The 20,525-nt window shown below is 59.6% G+C and overlaps 1 protein-coding gene across 1 annotated transcript in view; it reads right to left on the bottom strand.

Annotated features, from left to right (window-relative positions):
• Nucleotides 1-371: 371 nt before the first annotated feature.
• Nucleotides 372-20,525, bottom strand: part of FER1L5 (fer-1 like family member 5) — a gene marked incomplete at both ends in the record, with an annotated part of 49,213 nt that continues 29,059 nt past the window's right edge. Inside the window, 36 exon segments of the mRNA XM_079720612.1 lie at nt 372-604; nt 1,348-1,471; nt 1,581-1,728; nt 2,015-2,124; nt 2,313-2,506; nt 2,582-2,681; nt 2,913-3,054; nt 3,221-3,316; nt 3,580-3,668; nt 4,834-4,973; nt 5,173-5,321; nt 5,523-5,693; nt 6,098-6,189; nt 6,430-6,591; nt 7,077-7,196; nt 7,519-7,623; nt 7,760-7,810; nt 8,598-8,623; nt 8,776-8,938; nt 9,019-9,251; nt 9,416-9,525; nt 10,209-10,309; nt 10,630-10,791; nt 11,333-11,514; nt 12,403-12,480; nt 12,792-13,083; nt 13,182-13,345; nt 13,891-13,984; nt 13,988-13,993; nt 14,973-15,087; nt 15,413-15,576; nt 16,738-16,866; nt 17,840-17,995; nt 18,071-18,248; nt 18,929-19,029; nt 19,862-19,986. Coding sequence (XP_079576738.1) covers nt 372-604; nt 1,348-1,471; nt 1,581-1,728; nt 2,015-2,124; nt 2,313-2,506; nt 2,582-2,681; nt 2,913-3,054; nt 3,221-3,316; nt 3,580-3,668; nt 4,834-4,973; nt 5,173-5,321; nt 5,523-5,693; nt 6,098-6,189; nt 6,430-6,591; nt 7,077-7,196; nt 7,519-7,623; nt 7,760-7,810; nt 8,598-8,623; nt 8,776-8,938; nt 9,019-9,251; nt 9,416-9,525; nt 10,209-10,309; nt 10,630-10,791; nt 11,333-11,514; nt 12,403-12,480; nt 12,792-13,083; nt 13,182-13,345; nt 13,891-13,984; nt 13,988-13,993; nt 14,973-15,087; nt 15,413-15,576; nt 16,738-16,866; nt 17,840-17,995; nt 18,071-18,248; nt 18,929-19,029; nt 19,862-19,986 — 4,805 coding nt within the window.

Here is a 20,525-nt window from a genome sequence, read left to right as displayed (position 1 = left end):
TGTGATTCCACTGCTAACAGGCTGGAGGCTCCCTGGAGGGCTTGGACTCTGAGCTCTCCTAGCCCTGTGCTTCTGTATCCTGAGGGAAAGTCTTAACATGGCTGATGGACACCAAACGTGAACTTCTGAGTGGCGTTCCTTTTACGGGTGGGTTTGGCTGAGCCTTAAGCCATCCACCCTTGCCCTGCCTTCTGGGTTGGGAAAGCCCTCTGCTCAGCCCTGAAGGAAAGGAGGGTTACCTTGTCTGGCTGTGGGTTTCGGTTGTCTTCAGCTTTCTTGTATCCTTCCCACAGGCGGTAGTGCTCTTGTGCAGGTGGGATGACTGTGGGACCCTCCTGACCTCCCCCCCATGGCAGAGCGGCTCCAGAGTGCTAGAGGGTCAGCTGGGGCCCCGGGCTTGGCTTTCGGACCAGGTGGAACTGAGAAAGCAAATGGCTGTTCTGTGTTTTTGAGTTCCGGGGGAGATTGGCTAGACCTCTGTAGTGGGAGGACGCCAGTGGGCTCGTGAGCTGGCCCGGGCAGGGGCGCAGGAGGGGCAGCTCAGCGTGGAGATTGTCACACTTGTGGCCTTTGTGTGATTCTAGCTCATGAGGTCCTTGAGGCTCTGTGAAGAGGGCCGGGAAGACGTGAAATGCAGTGCCCCCACCCGGGCCGGCCTCAGAGCAGTGTGTGGTGCAAGGAAACAATCTGAGTAGCGTGGTAGGTTCTGCCCTGGCTCTTCCCTTTTGTTCTAGAAACATGCTTCCCGTCGTGAGTGGGGCCGAAGGTCGTTCTGGGCGCTGGAGTCCCAGCTGTGTCCCAGAGGAGGGGGCCCCCTGGTCACGTGAGGGGTGAGAGTGGCGGCCTCGGCCGGCTGCTTACCCTGCATGAGCCACCCTTCCTCACAGGTGCCCTTCCTTGCCTTCTGTTTTCCTGTGACGTCAGGGCCTCTTAGAGTGGAAGAGTCCCTGGAGACTCGAGGAGGTGCGTAAGGGTAACATCATTCCCCATGCTTGTGAGTCTCGTCTGAGAGCCTGGCGTTCTCAGCCTTTCATGGTGTTGTGAACCCCCCCCCAAATTACAGGGTGGCTCCGTTACAAAAGTTGTTTATTTCAGTGGAAAATTACAACTCTGCCCTTCTTGTTGGAAGGGGTCTGAACAGAATGGTCGGAATATCCCTAGACCCCGGAAACAAGGAACTGGTAGGAAGCCCAAGGGTAGTGCTGTGGATGGGCAGGAGAAAAGCCCGGCAGACACACGGGAATTAGTCTGGTGGGGCTGGAAGTTCTGGGAAAATAGCTCGCAGGTGCTTTATGTGTCCCTGGAGGAGTTTCAGCTTATGGCCTGTTGCAGATTTCAGGTTCTGACGGGGAATGGGGAGGTTGGAAGAGTTGGCGTTGCTGGTGTTTAGTGAATTGATGATATTGGCGTATATTTGAACGGGAGCATTCAGCCGAAGTTCAGGCTTGACCCAGCTCATGGCCAAATAGTTCTAGAGAGAATAGGTAACAGTTAGCCTGAAGTAGCAACCTGAGGGCTCTCTCTTGGGTCATCCCGAGAGCAGCTGTGCCTTTTCCCCTGTCTCCAGGGTTGTCACTCACTGGAGCTGAATAGATAAAGTTGAACAGCAGAAGCCCCATAAGCAGTATGATTGAGATGGCTATGATCTTGAAGCGGTAGCGTTTCCAGAAAACACGGATGAACCTTGCAGTGGGTGACCGGAGCCACGTGAGCAAGGTATGGGTGCATCTGTGCAGGAGCAGAGATGGCAGAGTGGAGGGCAGAGGGAAACTTCAGGTCAGGTAACCCAGAGCAAAGGTCTTTCATTTTAAAAAAGCAGCTTCTGCTTCAGCCCTCCCCCCTCCCCAGCTGTTCTCCCCGATTGAGCCGGAGTGGGGAGGTGGGGGGATAATTATCCCTCTTTACTTGTCAGCCTCCTTCCCCGGTCACCACCCCCATACAGACTGCTAGGCCCAGCAGCTCAGCTCTGTGAACGAGGAAGAGGCTTGGTGCCTTTGCCCTGCAGGACCCTTACAGGGGAGGATGGAGTGTAGGGTATTGGTTGGGTTCCGACTGGCCTCTTCCTGCTGCCTTGATTAAGGCTTCCTTCTCTGTCAGAATCTCGAGGGTCATCTTCACTTTACCCTAGAAACACCATGGGTGGTGGGAGCTGAGCTCAGATGGCAGGAGCAAGGATAGTTTTAAAGGCCTCTTCCCAGGGTCCAGAGAGGGAAAGGGATTTAGCTCAGGCCCCCAGAGTCTGTCAGAGCCAAGTTATGCAGCACAGTAGTCAGCCCTGTTCCTAGGCGATAGGCACCTTCCCCAGCTCCTACCGACAAGCGCCATTTGCCGCCATCGAGGGCCTGGCAAGGCCACCAGCCACTTACAGTCTTCATCTTAAAGAGGGAGCAGTGCTTGTACTGGAGGAAGTGAGGCCTCTTGGGGTCAGCATCCATCATCCTGATGGAGCATAGCTTGGCGTGCCGGGCTGGGAAGGGCATGTCAGACAAATCCAGCTCCAGGACCCCTGAGCCCAGAGAAAGGCCATCAGCAAAAAGGAGCTCCCCGTCCTGTGGTCACAGGCCCTGTGCCAGGGTCTCACCTAGGAAGTCATCCGTGGAGATGATGTTATTGTCCCAGATCTGGATGATGAGCCGGGCTGGGAACTTCATCACCGTGGGGTCCAGGCTCCATATGTAGTCCTGGAGGATGGCAGGAGCGCGTATTTCCGGCCTGTCTCCTCTGAGAGTTCCTATGGCCACTTAGCCGCCCATCACCCAGCAGTGATGGACCGTTGAGGAGGAGGAGAAAGTCGGGGAGGGGGCGGGGGGAGCGGGGAGTGGTTCCACCCAAGGCCACATTCCAAGTGTCTTGGTGCAGCTCGCAGGCTCTGAGGGGGGGGGAGGAGTGCATCCCGCTCCTGGGCCTGTTACCTTCTGACTCAAGACGCACGCTTGCTCTGCTGCCAGGTAGTCCAAGGTGAAGATGAACCGCCAGTTGAAGATGCCCTCCCCCGTCAGGGAGTGGTAGTGGACATCTGTCTTCTGCATGTCCTTCTCCAGCCCGAATAACCACCTGGGGCCAAAGTCCACTCACCTGGGGTTCACTTGGATTGTCCCCACCCCTAGCTGGAGCCCTGGGAGGAGGGCTGCCCAGTAGACGCCAGGCATGGGTGGAAATGGAGAGACAGAACTGGGTGAGTCTGAGGGCACTCTGACGGAGCCCCGCTCCTCTCCCTCACCCTTTGACATAGATGTCGCTCATCTTCTTGGTACTTAAACTGTTTTCCTTCAGGTCCACGTGGGCAGTTTTCCAGATAATGCAGCGCAGCTCATACCTGTAGCCACTGTTCTCTGAAGCTTTGCTGAGGAATAGCTCCCCAGCTGCAACCTCGGTGAGGGAAGAGGCCTGCCTGGGAGGCTGCCCTCCGTGCCCACCCAAGTCATGCTGCGTGTGGGGGACCACAGGGAAAGGAGGCTCCGCAGATTCCCAACAGAGGAAAAGAATCACCGTGACTCAGTGTTGGAGCCCACTGGTGCTCCGCACGCTGGGAAGGCCACACTGAGTGGTGCAGTTGCTCGGGAGATGGGTGTCACTCACCTTCTAGGCTTTTTGGGCCTAGTGTTGAATGGGGGGCCAGGAGGCCCAAGCTGCTTGGGGAAGATGTCCACCCACATTTGCACCTTTCCCTAGAGTGGAGGTGGATTAGCTGGCTGGGGTTGGCCAGCCCCCAATCTCAGCATCCTGGTCTGGCCGGGGGGGGCCCTGTCGCAGCTTCTAGGTCTGCTGAGGCTGTGTTTCCAACACCGAGTGGTGGGGTATCGAGGCATCCGGGAGGTGGGATGGACTTCAGACCGGAAGTCAGCACACCGCCCATCAGCTTCCACTTGTTTCTTTTTTTGGCTGGGAGAATAGTGCAGTAAGGCTGGGAGCATACGACGGCTACGAGGCTGATGGCTGTGGCGCACGGATGTCACGTGTAGCTGGGGTCTGGAGGGTTGATGCCATTTAACAGGTCCTGCTGGACAGCCTCTCTGGATGGGGCTCCAGAATGGGATTGGGGCTGCAGTTATTAGCCACCTTAGTGGCCCTGAGCAAGAGTAAACTAGGTGATCTCCAGGTCATTTTATGTTGTGGAACCACATCCTAAGGATGTCAAGCTATCCACAAAGCCCAGAGGTCTAGGAAAGAAGGGTTGAAGCCGGTAAGAAAAGGGGAGACAAAGAGTTAAGAGGGTAGAACTACCAACAGTGGAAGATAGATCCCTTCAAACCATGTGACCTAGTTTTATTCTTTTGAAATTGGCCCCATTTAATGAGAAAACAGGTTTAATGAGGATGGTTTTTAAAAGTGCTCAGTAGAGAACTTTGTATCTAGAATGTGCTATCAGCTTGAGAGATTTGGAGAATGAGTGAGCCGTTCTGGTGGCTGGAGGGTAGGGGATAATTAGGGTGCCTGTGGGGATTTTTATTCCTCCCGTTGGGGGTTCCTTGCTGTGGAGAAAACACAGCCTGCACTTAACAGCCGAGCCGGGGCTGTGATGCCTGCGCTCTGACCCCAGGTGCTGCCTCCTTACCCTCCCTCAGGAGAGACTAAGGCAGTGCTGGCACTGGCGGGGAAGGCCCCGAAACACTTCCACAGCTGACACGGGGCCTCGGTTTCTCATCGGTGACTTTTCCAGCTCTGAACATCTCCATTCTAAGAGACACCACTGCGACTTCTTGCTTATTAACATGCGCAGAACGTGCTTGTCTTCTTTTCATGTACATCTGTGGGTGCCCGGCCTCGCCTTCCCCTCTTGTTCTGGATGGGTGGGCTTCCCCACCTCCTGATCCAGCCCCTCCAGTCTCATACCTGGTCGATGCCTGGCTGGCTGTCGCTGTACAGTGTGCGGGTCTCCACGTGCTCAGGTACCAGTCCCTGGGTGTGCAGGAGGTACAGCGCAAGGCGTTCTTTCTTAGATCCCAAAAAGCGAGCAGTAGGGGGCTTGAGCTCTAGATTGGAGGGGGATGGAAGGAGGGGATCACGAGGTCATTAGCCTTCCCGTCTCCCACGTAGGCCCCTTCTCCACCCTCAGCCTGGGCAGTGGACTTGGTTATCCGTTACAGGAGAGAAGGGAGGCGGGGTGCCCTCTGGCAGCTCCTCCATCCTGTAGCCCCACTTGTCGCAGAGGCGGTGTGCTGTGCTTCTCACCAAAGCTTTGCAGTCTGAATTTTTTCCCATTGTAAAACACAGAGTCATCCTCAGGGCTGAACAGAGGCGGAGGCAGTCCTTTCTGCTTGGCGTGGTGTTCCAAGAGCAGGCTTGGGGGCATCTGATCCCGCCACCTGAAGGGCCCTGACCTGTGGAGAAAAGGTGGGGAGATCTGGGTCCTGGAGAAGCCTCTGCTTTGAGCTGCAGGCTGACCAGTGCTGGGAGCAGGGGTGCAGATGGGTACGGGCCCTGGTTCCCCAGCTTGGGATGCAGGCATCTTCGAGGGGAGCCATGGGCCTACTCTTCCACCCACCCCGTGCTCCCTTGCTCTGGTTCAGGTCCACGCTTACTGGCAGTAGGATTTGGAGAGCCCACAATGAGCTCCAAAGCCAGACAGGAGTCGGTTTTCAAGGTCGATGACTGTGGTTCCAATCTTATCATCAGGTGAAAATAGGTCAAAGTCATACAGCTGGATCTCTAGGTCCTTCTCCAGGGGGATGGTGCAGCTCATTTCAAACATTCTTGGGTGAGGTTGTTGGAGACACAGAGACCGAGGACCATGTTATCTACACAGCTCCCTCTCCAGCATCCTAACCACACGTGTCCGTGCTCTATACCCCGTTTGGCCCTGGTGAATTTGGAGCGCAGAGCCTGGGATGGCTCTTGTCCGCCAATAGCCATCCCTCAGTCGTGGCTGGGAGCAACTTTTGACAGGCCTGGGGGGTGGGACTCTGAGCTCCCTTCCCAGGCAAAGTGTGTGAGGGGGGAGGGGAGAGCTGGGCTGCCCATCGATGCATCTTCCGCCTGCTGGACACTGTGCTAGGAACGTGGAGGCTAGAAAGGAACGTGAGAGTTCTCTGCCTCCTGGAACTGCTTCTGGCACAGAGAGCGGGGATGTGGGACTGGGTGCGTTGGGGCATCTCACACGCCAAAAATGGGGTTCAGAGTGTCGGGCTGGTACTTGTCCCGCTTGCCAAGCTTTGTCTCTCCCAGTTTCAGGATCACGTAAGGGTCACACTGGGGTTCAGACAGACGTGAGAGAAGGACAGGAATTGGAGAGTCGGCCCAGGTTGGTCAGGGAGGGCGGGAGTGGGGCAGAAAGGAGCCCCTTGTACCAGACGGTGTCTGTGGGAAGCTGGCAGTCTGGGTGTCAGCCTGAGGGAGCTCTGGGATGCTGGGGTGTAGGGTGAGGGGAGGGGGTGCCCGGGCTGGGGGGGCTGGGGAGGATGAGCGCTGCGGTTCAGGGCTGCTCGTTACCAGGCCATTGGTGTCTTGGGGCTGCAGGTTGACTGCTCGCACCACGTACACCCGCACCAAGCACTGCTGAGGGAAGTCCTCTTTCTTAGGCCAAGGCAGGAACTGGCGAGGGGGCTTGGGGGCTTCTGGATTCTCAGGAAAAGGGTAGACCCGGAATTGGCCCTGTGTGTGTGTTGGGGAGGGAAGGTATTGGCCTCTGGCCTGGCTCCGTAGAGCCCTCCAGGAGGTGCCCCTGGTCCAAGGTCAGGAGAGTGGGTTGTGTTGAGGATGGCAGGGACGCAGCCCGTGAGGACGGGTAGGGGCACGTGCCGCAGAGATGCTCTGCAGGGACCGCGGTGTTGTTTTCCGCTGAAGGGAGGTCTTGTTCCACCCCCACCCATCCCTCGGGGTCCGCACTTGTTTTCGAAGGCTCTCGGGCCTCCGAGAGCAGCACAGGCCCGAGCTGGGACTGAGAAGCCCTCGTCCTTCCTGCGTTGGGCCCTGAGTCCCTGCAGGGGTCAGCCTCTGCCCCCCACTCCCAAGACTGTCAAGCCCTCCATGCCCCACCCTCATGCCGAGAGTATAGAACCAGCGCTCCTATCAGAGTCTTCCCTGGACAGAAGGGGCACGAGGTGACAGGTGCAGCTAGGCAGGGCTGGGACACGCACCTTGAACTCCCCTACCACAGGGCTGTCCCGCTTGGGCCATTCTTGGTAGAGTTTGAAGGTCTGGCAGAAGTCCTGCAGGCCTTGGAAGGCTGGCACGGCATCCAGCTCGCAGTCGTATACCTGTGGGAGGGCGTGTGGGACCCGGCTGTGGGGGCGAGCTGGCCAGGGCTTGAGGGGACCATTCCTAGGATCAGGGGGTTGAGGGGCCACCCAGGTATCGCCCCAGAGCATCTGCCCCGGGGTCAGCAGAGCTGCTGCTGGTGGGCAGCCCTGGTTCCTGAAAGGGTGTGGCCTGTGGCGGCGTGGCCAGGCGTCTTGTGAAAAGACGAGGAAGCCACCCCCCGACTTGGTGGTTCCCCAAGGACTCGGGGCTGGGTTTGTCGGCCTCTCCCCGCAGATTTCTCCATCCTTCATCAGTCTCCCCTCGTAGGGGCCTGCAAACCTTCAGGGTGTGATACTCTTTGTACTTGTACTTCAGGTACTGGGGAGCATCCCCTGTGGCCCAGAACAGCTTGCTCCACCAGTCCACTTCCTGGTCGTATTCATCCTGGCAGTGAGGAGGGGGGGCATTTTGGCCCTCGGGGAGAAGGCACAGTGGCCTTCCTCTGCCCGGAGTCCTGCTGCGCCACCTCCCTGAGCTGCCTGGACTTGTTCCTTATCCCCCGGGGCTGAGCCTACATCACCTCAGCTTTGCTGGACTTGAGCCAGAACTTTTCATAAAGGTAACCTAGGAGCTGAAAAATGATTGCGGGTGAGCAAGGCAAGGCCTGGCCGCCCAGTCCGCCCACCGCCCCTGACTTCCGAGATCAGAAGGGGTTCGAGGCCACGGCTTCCTTCCCTGGCTCCCTTGCCCTTCACAGAGGCTTTTTAATTCAGGGATCCTCAGACATAGGACTGGGGCCGAGAAGGAGGGTCAGGTTAGTGCTTGGTTCTCATTGCCCCCGGCTCCACACTTAACTCTGGAAGGGCTCAGACGTTCAGAGCCTCAAGCCCCACCCTAGGCCTCCTGAAACTGAACCTGCTTCTGCTCAAGCTGCCAAAGGATTCCTGTGCATTCGAGGTTGACAGGTGCTGCTCTAGAGCAGCAGTTCTGAACTTCGGAAACACTGGAATCACCTGGGGCGGGGGTGGGGCGTAGGTGGTTTGGGCTTGAATAAAATAATTGCTGCTTCTGGTTCCTACCCCCAGCAACTGGTCAGAAGCCATTTTTTTTTGGGGGGGGGGGCGGGCTGTGCAGCACGTGGGGTCTTAGCTCCCCGGCCAGGGATCAAACCCATCCCCCCTGCAGTGGAAGCGCGGAGTCCTAACTACTGGGCCGCCAAGGGAAGTCCCTCAGGATTTTAAAAACTCTCCGGCATCTCTGATGTGCAGTCCAGGTTGAGATCACTGCTTTCGAGCTCTCGTGAACAAGCAGGCCTCACGCTGGGGGCGCGGATATCGGAACCCTGTTTAATCTGTACCCTCCTCAGGCACAAGGGCTGTTTCCTCTAAATGGCACGGGGCCTCCAGCCCGTTACTCACCTCCTGGTACTTCTTCACGGACAGCACTGCGTGGAGAAAGCGCAGTCATGAGTCTCAGGAGAAGGGAGAAGTGGGGGTGGGGAGGGCCACCAACCCGGCAGGACAGCCCGGGCCTTGGCCAGTCCCAGTGCCAGCTTGTTGGTGAGGTCTGGGGAGGGGCAAGGAGAAAGGGCCGTACTTGGAGGCTGTGGGGGCATGTAGTCCTCAGCCCAGGGGTCACAGAAGTAGGGCTGTAGGGAGTCAACGTTGGTCTGACCCACCACAGTCTCCTGCCCGAAGTCCTGGTTGTCCACCACCTTTAGCACCAGGGGCAGCGCGAAGGCCTCGTCCGTAGGCACGTACTGCAGCCGCAAGGAGAGGCCAGAGTGTGAGGCTTCCCACGAGCCGGGGCTGCCCCAGCCCTGGCCCAACGCCTTCTCACCAGCGTGAGGAAGAGGGCTGACTGGGTGAAGTTGGGATTGGTCTGGAAGTCCCTGATGGGCTCTGTCTGCACGGACTCTTCCCAGCATTCCACCAGGAGCCAGGGCGAACGCACCCGCTTCATGTTCCGAAGGCCCCAGACCAGCATCCGCCAGAACAGAGGGAGGGTGGGGAAAGGGGCAGGCCGCCCCTCTGATGGGGTCCTGGCCTGGGAGCAGTGGGGCCCCAGGGGGCCTGCAGGGCCAGGGCACGAGGCTGGGTGAAGGCAGAGTCTGAAGGCTCAGCCAGGCCTCCTGTCCTGTGAGGGGTGAGTCCTCCAGGCCTGGACGCTGTTGTTGCTCCTCCACGAGGGAGGTGCCCATTAGGTATTGCCCTTCCTCCCCTGCTGCCCGTCTGGCCTCTAATCATCTCTCTCAGGGCTGACTTCCCGCTGCCGGCTGCCTCCCAGGCCCGCAGCAGCTGGAGCGCCCCAGGGTTCTCGGGCACCTCGGTGCCGTCCAGCTCGTGGCTGACCTGGATCCCACAGGACTCCACGGCCAGTCAGCGAGCCAGCACCCTGGGATCTCACTCTCAACAGACAAACACTGGGTACCCCAGGAGCTGTCCACACCCTACTCATTGGGCCGCCTCAGGGCCAGAGCGGAAACCAGCCAGGTGGTCTGATCTTGGCTCCAGTGCCGGGAGGACCTGACCATCTTCCGCTCTTTGCCAGGTTTGTGGCAGGGCACGTAGGTTCTGACCTGGGGGCCTCCATGCTACTTTCAGAAGAGGTGAGAAACATCCTGGCATTTGGAGTCAGGCAGGGCCGGGCCTAAACTCTGGCGCTGCCACTGAGCCCGTGTGTCACTGTGCGTGGATGTGTTGTTTCTCAGAGCCTGAATTTCCGTCTCTGGAAGGTCGTCCCTACTTTTTGCACAGGGCCCTCATGAGGCTTACATCCGGTAGGTAATGAATGCTAAAGCCCTTATGACCCACTGCAGAGGTTTGCATTAAAATACTTTTAAATGTTCTATCAGAACTTCATTTCTCTCCTGTCTCCCTCCATCTCTCATATGGTATCTTCTCGGGGTCCAAGCTTTGGAGCAGGTAGGCAGGAGGCCCGAGAGGGTCAGCAGAGAGCGCACCGTGGTGCTCGACTGCTCTGGGGGTGGCTTGCGCCCTGACCACCCGCCCTGCTCCGTGTTTCATCACCTCAGTAGCCATTTCCTTAGCTTGGGCTGGATGCTCTTGGGCAGGATGTAGATCCCATTCTTCCAGGGAACACTTAAGATTGGCAGCTGCTGTCTGAGACTCTGAAGGGATGAGGTGGGAGAGCAGGGAGCTTGAGGCCCTGTTGGGCTGGTCCTACTGTCCCCCACCCCCCCCATGCAAGCAGGACCCTAAGGGGCTCAACTGCGGCAGCCCCGGAGCCCTATGGGCAGAAGCTGGCAGGGGAGTTAGGGAGAGGTTGGGCAGGCTGGCACCTCCCAGCCCAGTGTTCCTGTTCCCGGGCCCCAGGACTTTGCTGAGGGGCTGCGGTTGGGGGCCGCTGGCTGTGGAAACGTGGCAGGGGAGTGGGGCAGGGTGAGCGCCCTGAGCACCACACTCCCAGCCGGGCCCTCTCTCTCGGCACCTCAGTCTCGAGGATCAGCTCACAGGACGCCAAGATCTCGCCCTCTTCCTCCTCCAACCCTTTTACAAGGGGGTGCCACCTCATAGGAGGCAGGATCCGGTTTTGGACATCCAGCCAGACCACCGGTGACCACATGCTCCGTCCCCACAAGCTCTCATTGCCCTGGAGGGAAGGGGAAGTTCACAAAACATGGAGGCCAGGCTGGCAGGGGTCTGGCTCCTCCTGGCATTCTGACAACTCTAGGATCAATGCGATGTGCTCTGCGAATCAGGTCCCGCTGGAGCACTTTCTGAATATTCTCCTCTAAAATAAAAGCTCCTGGGCTTCCCTGGTGGCGCAGTGGTTGAGAGTCCGCCTGCCGATGCAGGGGACGCGGGTTCGTGCCCCGATCTGGGAAGATCCCACATGCCGTGGAGCGGCTGGGCCCGTGAGCCATGGCCGCTGAGCCTGCGTGTCCGGAGCCTGTGCTCCGCAACGGGAGAGGCCACAACAGAGAGAGGCCCACGTACCGCAAAAAAAATAAAAAATAAAAGCTCCTCACGGAATTCCCTGGCGGTCCAATAGTTAGGACTCTGTGCTTTCACTGCAGTGGGCACAGTTTCGATCCCTGGTCTGGGAACTAAGACCCAGCATGCCACATGGCACGGCCAAAAAATATACATTAAAAACTTCTCAGATCTCTGCTCAGCCCAGCCCACCTTACCTGGGGGTCCCACTGCCACAGTTCCAACACCACAAGTGGCGGTCTCTCTTTGGTGTCCTGGGGGTTCTCGTACAGGAGGAGGTGCTGGAAGATGAGCGTCTGGGCCCACGTAGGGGCCGCAGAGCTCTTCAGGGTTTGGGTGCACTGGCTGTGGTTCAAGAAGACCAACCGAACGAAGGGCGCTGTGGGTGGAAGGAGAGCCGTGCCTTTGAGCTGCCGAGTGAGGCTCTCGTCTCTTCTGGCTGCTGCCGCCACTGGACTGGGTACCCGGGGAGGCTCAGGCCAGACAGCCACAGCCACTCCAGCTCCCCAGAAGTCCACCTCAGAGTAAGCCACAGAGCACATGGGCTTATAGCTAGAGGCCCCTTATACTATCATGGTTGGGGCCTTAGCCATCACAGACGCAGAAGGCCCGGCGGCTCCTCTGGAGGGGTTCTGGGGACCAGGCTACACGTGGCTGCCCTTGCACAGCATCAGCAAGTGGCCTTGGCATCAAGGAACATCACAAGGCCCTCTCGACGAGGGTGCTGATGCCCAGTAGACACAGCTCCCAGCAGACACCCACTGCCCTGGCTCAGCCCCTCATCCAGCAGTCTGGCTCCCAACAAACAGGGCCACTGCCAGCCCAGGGCAGGAGCACGTGACTCACCTGAAACCTCCCATGGGGCCTCCACACAGGGCTAGAAATTGCCACCCCTCCTCCCCACCCCTCATCTTCTGTCCAGCACAAGGGACAAGTGGTTCCCAAGCGTGTCATCCTCTCTCTCGCCTTTGTGTCTCATCCTCCCTCTTCCTTGTCAAGGCCCAGCAAACTCCTCCTTCCTCTTCAAGGCTCAGCTAAGTGGCCTCCAGTGGGATGAAGCCTCCCTGTCTTGATTCCACAGTGTTGGGGACACACCTCAAGAGCGGTCCTGCCTTGTATTCCTTGTTCTTGTGTCTTTTCCCCAAACCAGGGCCATGAGCTGCTGGGGGCAGGGGTCTGCATGTGTGTCACCCCCTCCTCGCCACACCCTTTATACTGCTGGGTGGCCCCATGGAGGGGCTGGGGGAGAAGAGGTGCCCACGCCTACCCTGGAATGTCTGGATGTGGTTGGACATCAGGTTCCGGGCCTGGTAGATGTAGCAGAAGAGCTGGTAGTAGTGGGGCTCTGGGTAAGAGAGGAGCTGTGTCCGCCCCCCGCCCCCAGGATCCCCACCCCATGCCCCCTGCTCCCTGCCCTCAGGGGCTGGGTGATCTCTGGGGGAGCCCTCCAGGAGCTCCTGATTCTGTCCAGTCTCCGTGTCGACGACACCATGTCCGCTTCCCTCTTAGCTTGCTGTTTCATATCTAGACTCTGTTCCCAGGACAGACTCCCTGAGGCTCATAGGTGCCTTTCCTGTCTCCCCCAGCCCAGGCCCAGGTCACCCTTCTCCCCATCCAAAGCCTGAGGATGTGGCTCCGGGGCCCAGGTCCCCCCACCTGCAGTGGTCAGTGCATCTGGCCACACGGAGCGTCTCCGTCTGCCTGGCGCACCAGGGGGCCCTGGCTCCGGAGGTGGGGCTGCAGGGAAGAGACACCCAGCCCACTGGGGCTTTACCAAGGATCCTTCCAGGAGGAATATGGGTGCAATGCCCTTGACCTTGTTGGGGGCCAGCCTGCGGTGCCAGCGGCGGCGGCGGAACCGGCTCTGGGGCTGAGGGTTCAGGTGGAACTTGGAGCCGAAGACGCCATACTCCCAGCCTGCCTCGTCCTCAGCCAGGCTGGGGTGGTGCTGCGGGGAGAGCTGAGTCGCCCTCTCACCCGGCCGAGGGTGGGTCCCATGGGTCCCACCCATGGTCCCACCAGGTCCCTGACCAGGCGGCCCCTCACCAGCTGCAGGAAGGACAGGGTCTCCTGCTCGTGGCTCAGCCTCCTGTGGTCCCGGTAGCGCATGCGCGCCCAGCGCCGGCGGCGGCAGGAGTAATAGGTCTTCTCCACCGAGTTCCAGACCTGGGGCAGCCCCGAGGGCGGGATGCCCACTCCGTACTCCCCGCCTGAGGGACCAGGACACAGCCCATGGGTGCCCAGGGGCCCACAAGCTCGGGGGCTCGGACAGGCCTGAGAGAGAAGCCCCGGAAGGGCAGGCCGAGGGGACAGTGCTGTTCCTCATGTCCAGGTCTCTCCAGCCACAAAGGAAGGTGTGGTCACACTGCGTCACCCGGGTGGCCTGGGCTCAACTGCCCATCTGACAGACAAGGAAGGTGAGGCTCACAGGCGTCCTGGGACCCGCACAAGGTCACACAGCCCGTAAGTAGCAGAGGCTGCATCTTGAGCCCAGGTCTTCCGACTCCCAGCCCACCGCCCCTTCCCTGGAGCCACCTGGGGTGAACCAGGCTCTGCACGTGACCCCAGTTCATGTGCTCGGGAGGCGCGTAGCACCTGCCCTGTCTCAAAGCTGGGGCCCACGTCTGTGGCAAGGGTGGAGGCCCTGCTCTCCAGAGACTGAGGACCCCCAGGAACGCAGGCCTACCCCACCCGACAGCCTGGCTAGTTTCAGTTCCAGGCCCTGCCGCCCTTAGCCGCTGCCCAGAGGACTGACCCTCATTGTCCACCGCGTGATTCAGCTCCACAGCCCAGTTCTTCTTCGTGTGCCAGCCTTGGGGGCACGTCACATTCTCCCGGGCCTCCACGGGTTATCCGTGCTGTGGGTGGACAGAGAGGGCGGGCCAGGGCCGTCGTGCTCGCCTACCACAGCCATCGTGGCCTCCAGCCCCCCGGAGCAGACCGCTCTTTCTACACCCACGTGTTCACTTAATACGCTTTTACTGGCTTGCCTTTCCGAACCGTACGTGTATTTTTTAAAGGAAACTTTATATAAGCAGTGTCAGTGGAACCACTCACCATAAATAGGAAACAGCCATACGAATGACTGTGAAAGCAAAATAGTGTGACTGAATCTCAGCTGGACGCTGCTGCCCGCCCAAGGCGGCTCTTGGGAAGGGGAGACCAGCGTGCGTGACAGATGGGTTAAACCTCACTGTACAATCAGTGGCCACCAGCCTCCTGGGGCTCCTTAAATTTAAGTTCGTTAAAAATGAAACAAGGGCTTCCCTGGTGGCGCAGTGGTTGAGAGTCCGCCTGCCGATGCAGGGGACGCGGGTTCGTGCCCCGGTCCAGGAAGATCCCACATGCCGCGGAGCGGCTGGGCCCGTGAGCCATGGCCGCTGAGCCTGCACGTCTGGAGCCTGTGCTCCGCAACGGGAAAGGCCACAAAGTGAGAAGCCGTGTACAGAAAAAAAAAAAAAAGATGGGGAATTCACCTGTGGTCCAGTGGTTAGGGCTCCGCGCTTCCATGGCTGGAGGCCCAGGTTCGATCCCTGGTCGGGGAACTAAGATCCCGCATGCCGTGCGGTGCAGCCAGAAAAAAAGAAACAAAATTCAAAGTTCAGTTCCTTACTGAATTCTGGGTAAAAGCGCCACCTTCGGAAGGGGGAAGGAAAGGTGCCCACTCTGTCGTTCTTCCAGTCCCATTTAGGGGAGCTCTCCCCACCACCTTGGGATACAAACCCCATCAGCGCTCACCCAGGGTCACACCAGGGAGCAGGGCTCAGACGGCAACGCCTGATCCAGTGCTCTTTCCCCTCAGACACCCCAGCTTCCACGGTGCCGCCCCCTGCTCACCGCGTCTGTGTTGGGGATGGTGGCAGGCACCCACGCCCCCGTGGCGTCCCGGTGCTGGTTCTCATACACCTCCTCCAGCACCTGGCTCTTGTTGATGTCTGTGTCCAGGAGGAGCCTGGGGGCAGTGAGACCCCAAGTTCCCAGCATATCTCCCTGAGCTAACAGGCCTCTGGGGTCCTCCTCTGTTGGCTGAGCGCTGCCGTACCTGGCAGCCCCACCTGTTCTGGGCAAGGCTGGGCAGCGGGGCCTGGCATGCACGGTAGGGTGGTGGGCAGGTCCCCCTGTCCTATGCACCCCAGCCCCCGGAACCAGGCTGCAGTGGCTGTGTGCCCGCCTCTCTGGGCTGCTGCCTACTGGCCCTCCTGGGTAAAAAGAAGTGTCAGCTCCAGTGCTGCCTGTCCAGGGGCACACAGGCTCCGGGTTCCGCATCCCAGCCTTACCTCCGCTGAGGTTCCACTGTCCATGGCCCCTGCCAGTGCCATCCATGGGGCTCCTTGAAATCCTCCTTGGGGAGGGCCTTGTGCCCCATGACGTCCGAGAAGCTGGGGCAGTGCTGCAGCCACTGCTGTCCCCACTGGTCCTTATGGTTGGCCTGGTTCTCGTACTGGGGGAGGGGAGTCCATCAGTGCCTGCTGCCACCCCCAGCATACCCAGCACTGGCCCTAGGCCCCCCACTCTGGGCTGTAGGCACCTCCCAGAAATGTGGTAGTCAGGCAGAGGTCCATGTGGCACCTGCCCAGGGGCAGGGGCTGCGTTGTCGCTTATAATGGGATGGCACTGTCCCTGCTGTCAATCAGCACAGACAGCTGCCACTCATCAAGTGCTCACTGTGGCTGGGCCCATGCCAAGGGCATTACATGAACTATCCCCTTTCAGCTGCACACTCCCATTTCACAGGTGAGGAGACTGAGGCTCAAAGGTCACCTCTACCCCAGGCGGCTCAGCTCTCGAGGAGTGGAGGGGGGTGGATGCCTGTGTTGGAGCCTGGTGGTGCCTGCGATGTGACCTGTCCACCCTGTGTCACTGCTGACCCTGGGGAACCTGGTCCTGCTCCACCACTGCCCCGTCTTTGCTGCCTCTGGACCTTTCTCCCACATTCCCCTTCTGGGCACACACTCATCCTAAATCCCTCTCTGTCTCAGCACCTCCAAGTTCTACAATCTACCCACAACATGCAACTTAGGAACCATGAAAACGTTTTGACAAAGTAAGTTAAAAAGCCCGAAACTCAAAACTTATTTCTCTTCTGTTCTCAGGACCTTCGCCTGAGCCATGTCCTCCCCTCCTCTGATTGCAGAGCGGCCTCTGGCCGGCTGCTCACACACCTCCTGGGTTTACAGTTCTAAGGGAACGTGCCTCATCTCCGGCTCCTCTGACTGTCCCAGGCCTCCCCCTCCCCGGGACCACCAGGCTGGCCTGCAGGACCCAGCTGGGGTTGGCAGGGGTCCCGGGCTGTCATGCTGATGATGGACGAGACCCCCCTGCAAGCAGTCGAAGCCTTGCTCACCTCACACACCCTGAACTAATTGGGAGAAACTCCCAATAAACCTCCATCTGGGTGAGAGTGACCAGCCCCAGGGGACCATTCAGCTGCCCTCCTGTCACCACAGCCCATGGCTTGTCAACAGGGGACCTCTTTAGTTTCTGCCACCTCTCAAGCCCCTTTCACGGTTCTCAGATTCTGCCAGTGATGTTCTTCTCCACCTTCGGAGCTGGGCTGTTGCCGGGTCACCTTCCCGCCGGCCCCACCCGGGGCCCGGCTCACCGTCTCCGCGGACACGACCACTTCGCCCTGGCGGAGCAGCTGCAGATCCTTGCTGTCGGTCACGTTGCCGAGCCACATGCAGACCCGGAGCTGGGCCGGGAGCGTGTCCTTTCCTTCACCCTCTGGGTACTGAGCCAGAGGCAGGTCAACAACCACGGGGGTGCAGGCCCCCAGGGGCAGGGGTGCGGGTGAGGGAGGGGCACACACACCAGCCCCTTCACCCTGAGCCCTGGGAGCAGGGGCCTCACACTGAGCTGGGTGATGGCCATAACAGAGGCTGGTACGGGTTGCTGGGGGAGAGGGTCAGTGCCGCTGGGGAACCTGGGAATGCTCCAGGGAGGACTGGTGCTGATGGTGCCATTGACAATGATGCTTGCTATGCGCCAGGCAACGTGCTAAGTGCTCTGATCCTCACACACCACCACAAGGCAGGCATCATTATCGCCAGGCCCATTTCACAGAGGAGCAGGCTGAGGCCAGACACGGTCAGGAGTTGGCTCCGGCTCACACAAGCCAGTGAGTGGTAGAGCCAGGATTCAAGTCTCAGTGATTCTTGCAGGATGAGAAGGACTCAGGTGGGCCCTTCCACCATGGCAGAAAGGGCAGTGGGGAGCCAGGGACGTCTCCGAGACGGAGGCAGTGTCCCCCACCTGCCTCCCAGGGGGAGGGCTGGAAGCACAGGGCCATCTTCAGGGCAGGGGACTTGTGGTCAGTCAGCCTTATTTATGGATTGTGTCTGATATGAGGGGCTGGCACCCAAACCTTATAGGTATTAAATATGTAGATAGCAGCCAATCGTGGTCCAGGGGAGACAGGTCAGGGACAGGACCGAGTGAAGCATCAGGATGACGGAGGGGACAAATTTGAGGAATATTTATGGGTGGCATGGACTTGGTATCGGCCACATGCTGATGATCCCAGGCCCCCGCCTTCCTCTGGAGAACTGTTTAAACCCCATTTCACCTGGTAAAGGGCCTGACAGAGAGGAAGTGGGCATGCCCTTGGGAGGCTCATGGGGGCTGCCCGGGGTGGGGCGGTTCAGGGCTTCTCCCTTGGGACGCCCTGGGCCCTCTCCTCCCCTGAGGACCCCTGGCCTCCCCACCTGCAGGAAGAGGGTCTGTATCTTCCCACAGAAGCTGCCGGAGTGCCGGGTCCCGGTCTGGGAGAACAGGATGGTGTGGGAGGGCACCTGTGCATAGGCCACTCGCTGCTCCCGGGACATCAGCCAGATCATCACGTCCGGGAGGTTCATCTGGGGCTGCCGGGCGGGAGAGCATCAGGCCCACGTAGCCGGCTCCAAGGCCCGCTGCCGGCCGGAGTGTCCAGCACCCACCTCAGGGAGCACGGCATTGAGGCGGTACAGCCAGCCCTCTGCAGTGGCCACCATGTCCCTGGGCTGGGCTTCCTTGGCCTTCCGGGCCAGCTCCTGCAGAAGGAGGCTGCGGAGCTGCCACCTCTTCTTGTCCAGGTCGGTTGCTTTGGGCTGATCAGTCATGCAGGGCAGTGGGTACCTGTGGCCAGGACCGGGAGGGTGGGAGCTGACCATGTCCCTTGCTCACCATCCTGCCCAGCCTCAGTGCCCTTCCTAGACCCAAGATCCTGCCCCACGCCTGCTGGCCTGACCCAGGGAGCCCTGCCCACCCTCCTTAGGAAGCCCACTCACTGCGGTCCTGGCTCAGCCCCTGCAGTGTTCCAGGCCCGTGCTCAGGACCTCCTCGTGGACAGAGGTGTGAGCTGTGAGACAGGGGCCAACCAAACCCGGGCGGGAGTGGGGAGGAGCCAAGTGGGCTGCCGGGCCAGGAGGAGCCTTACAATGGCTCTTCCAGAGCAGGCAGAACCCCAAAGAGGGCTTTGTGGATAGAAGGAGCTGCAGGGGAAAAGGTGCGGGCCGGGACGGTGCCGGGCTTGTCTGGACAACGGGGAGGCCGGTTTGGGAGGAGCACCAGGCATGGGTGTGGGGGCAACAGTGATGGGTGGGGAAGTCAGGGTCATTTTGGGGGTCCCTGAATGGGAGAGAGGCGGCTCTGTGGTTTGGGGAGAGATCTGAGCAGAGCTCATATTTCCTGCGGAGGCAGGGGTGCGGAAGGGTGGCGGTGAGGGCTGTTCTGTAGGGTCCTGTCTGCGCCCCAGACCCTGTGTGAGCCTGATCTGGCTCAGCCCCAGCCCCGGGTGAGGGGCCCACCGCCCCTACTTGCAGTCCTCCATCAGCTCCCTCAGCAGTTTCTCCCACTGGGGAAGCAGAGCCGGGTCCCTTGGATTCCTCATGGATTTCAGGGTGTCCAGATTGGCTTTCTGCCCAGCAGGAGAGAAGTGGCAAGTGAGCATGGGGCTCCCTCAGGACAGGCTGCAGGGCTGATTGGCCCAAGATGGTTTCAGCCAGGACTTGGGGACATTTGAGGGGTAACCTGGGGATGTCAGTCCGAAGCGGTCACACGCCCTTGCAAGGCTAGGATTCCCACCCACCCTCCCGATGGGTGGCGGGAAGGAGCCAGGACAGGGTGGGACCTTGAAGAGGTTACAGGGACCTGACGCTGGGCTCCCTTTCTATCGATGCGAGAAAGTCGTATCTGAGGCGGGGGCACCGGGTGGCTCTCCTGCCTGCAACTGCTCTGCGGCTTCCTTCCTTAACCAACACGAAGACCTTTGGTGATCGGACCCTTCCCAGCTTCCCTGGCCTTCTTTCCACGTCACCTCCAGGCCCCCTCCAGCCCCGAACTTCCCATCACCATGGCTCTGCCCGTCGTTCCCTTCTCTGCACCCCACCGCTGCCCCCAGCAAGACTCTGCCCCAATGTCATCTCCTTTTTGAACACCTCCTCTGACTCTCCTCTCTCCCCCACCCCAATCTCTCTGCCCCCATGGTTCTCCTGCATCTCCACCGCAGCCCTGCTGCACTGCATACCGCCTATTTGCATATCCGACTTCCCTGCTGGCGAAGACTGTGTCTACCCATCGTTGTGACTTCAGTGCCTGTGTCTGGCACGTCTGTCTCAGTTGGTGTGGATTGCATGAGAGAGCTGAGTGACCGGGGTCCTAAGACTGCGGTTCATTTTCCCAAGTCTCCCATCAATGACCCGGGTCCTTCCCTGTACCACCACCCCATCCCCCACCCCCACACCACTCACCAGGCGGTCCCGAGTGAACTGGAGGAGGTTGAGGTAGTTCATGCGGAAGCTGACGTCCTCCCAGTAGGAGGTCACGGCCACAACGGGCTTGGTGTTGTACCAGGGCACATAATGGTAGATGTTCCCTGAGACACAGAGATACGAGCAGGGGGTGGGGGCTGGAGGTCTGAGGGACAGTGTTCCCTCACTGTGTCCCCTCAGAGGACCTTTCTTGGGCTACTTCATTCCTCTAGGATCTGCTAAGCATCCTCACTGGACCCCTCCTACTGGAAGGTGGGCTGCAGGCCAGTCCAGGATGGATGCGCTTTGATGAGCACAGTCGGCTGGCCAGAGCATTCCCTGTGCTCAGTGTCACACAGCCTTACAGAGTCCCCAGTTTACAGGTGGGAAAACCCAGGCTAGTGATGGGAAGTAGTTTCCCTGTGGTGGCACAACCAGGTGGTATAACACAGGCATTCAGTTCCAGAGCCCGTGTCCCTAACTCAGGCAAGATGCCAAGGCCAGAGGCCTGCCCTGAGGTAGGGTCTTCCTTCTGGGTGGTGGGTAGGCACAAGAGGAGTGGGTCCTGGGTTCGGGAGCCCCAGGGTTTGGTTGGCGTGGGCAGACATCTGACATGAAGGGCCTGCCCTGCAGAGGAGCGAGCGTGGACAAAAGCCAGTGATGG

The sequence above is a fragment of the Hyperoodon ampullatus genome (assembly GCF_949752795.1).
Source record: "Hyperoodon ampullatus genome assembly, chromosome: 15".
NCBI classification, from domain to species: domain Eukaryota; kingdom Metazoa; phylum Chordata; class Mammalia; order Artiodactyla; family Ziphiidae; genus Hyperoodon; species Hyperoodon ampullatus.
The sequence above is the reverse complement of the archived record's forward strand: the minus strand, read 5'-3'. Positions and strand labels throughout refer to the sequence as shown.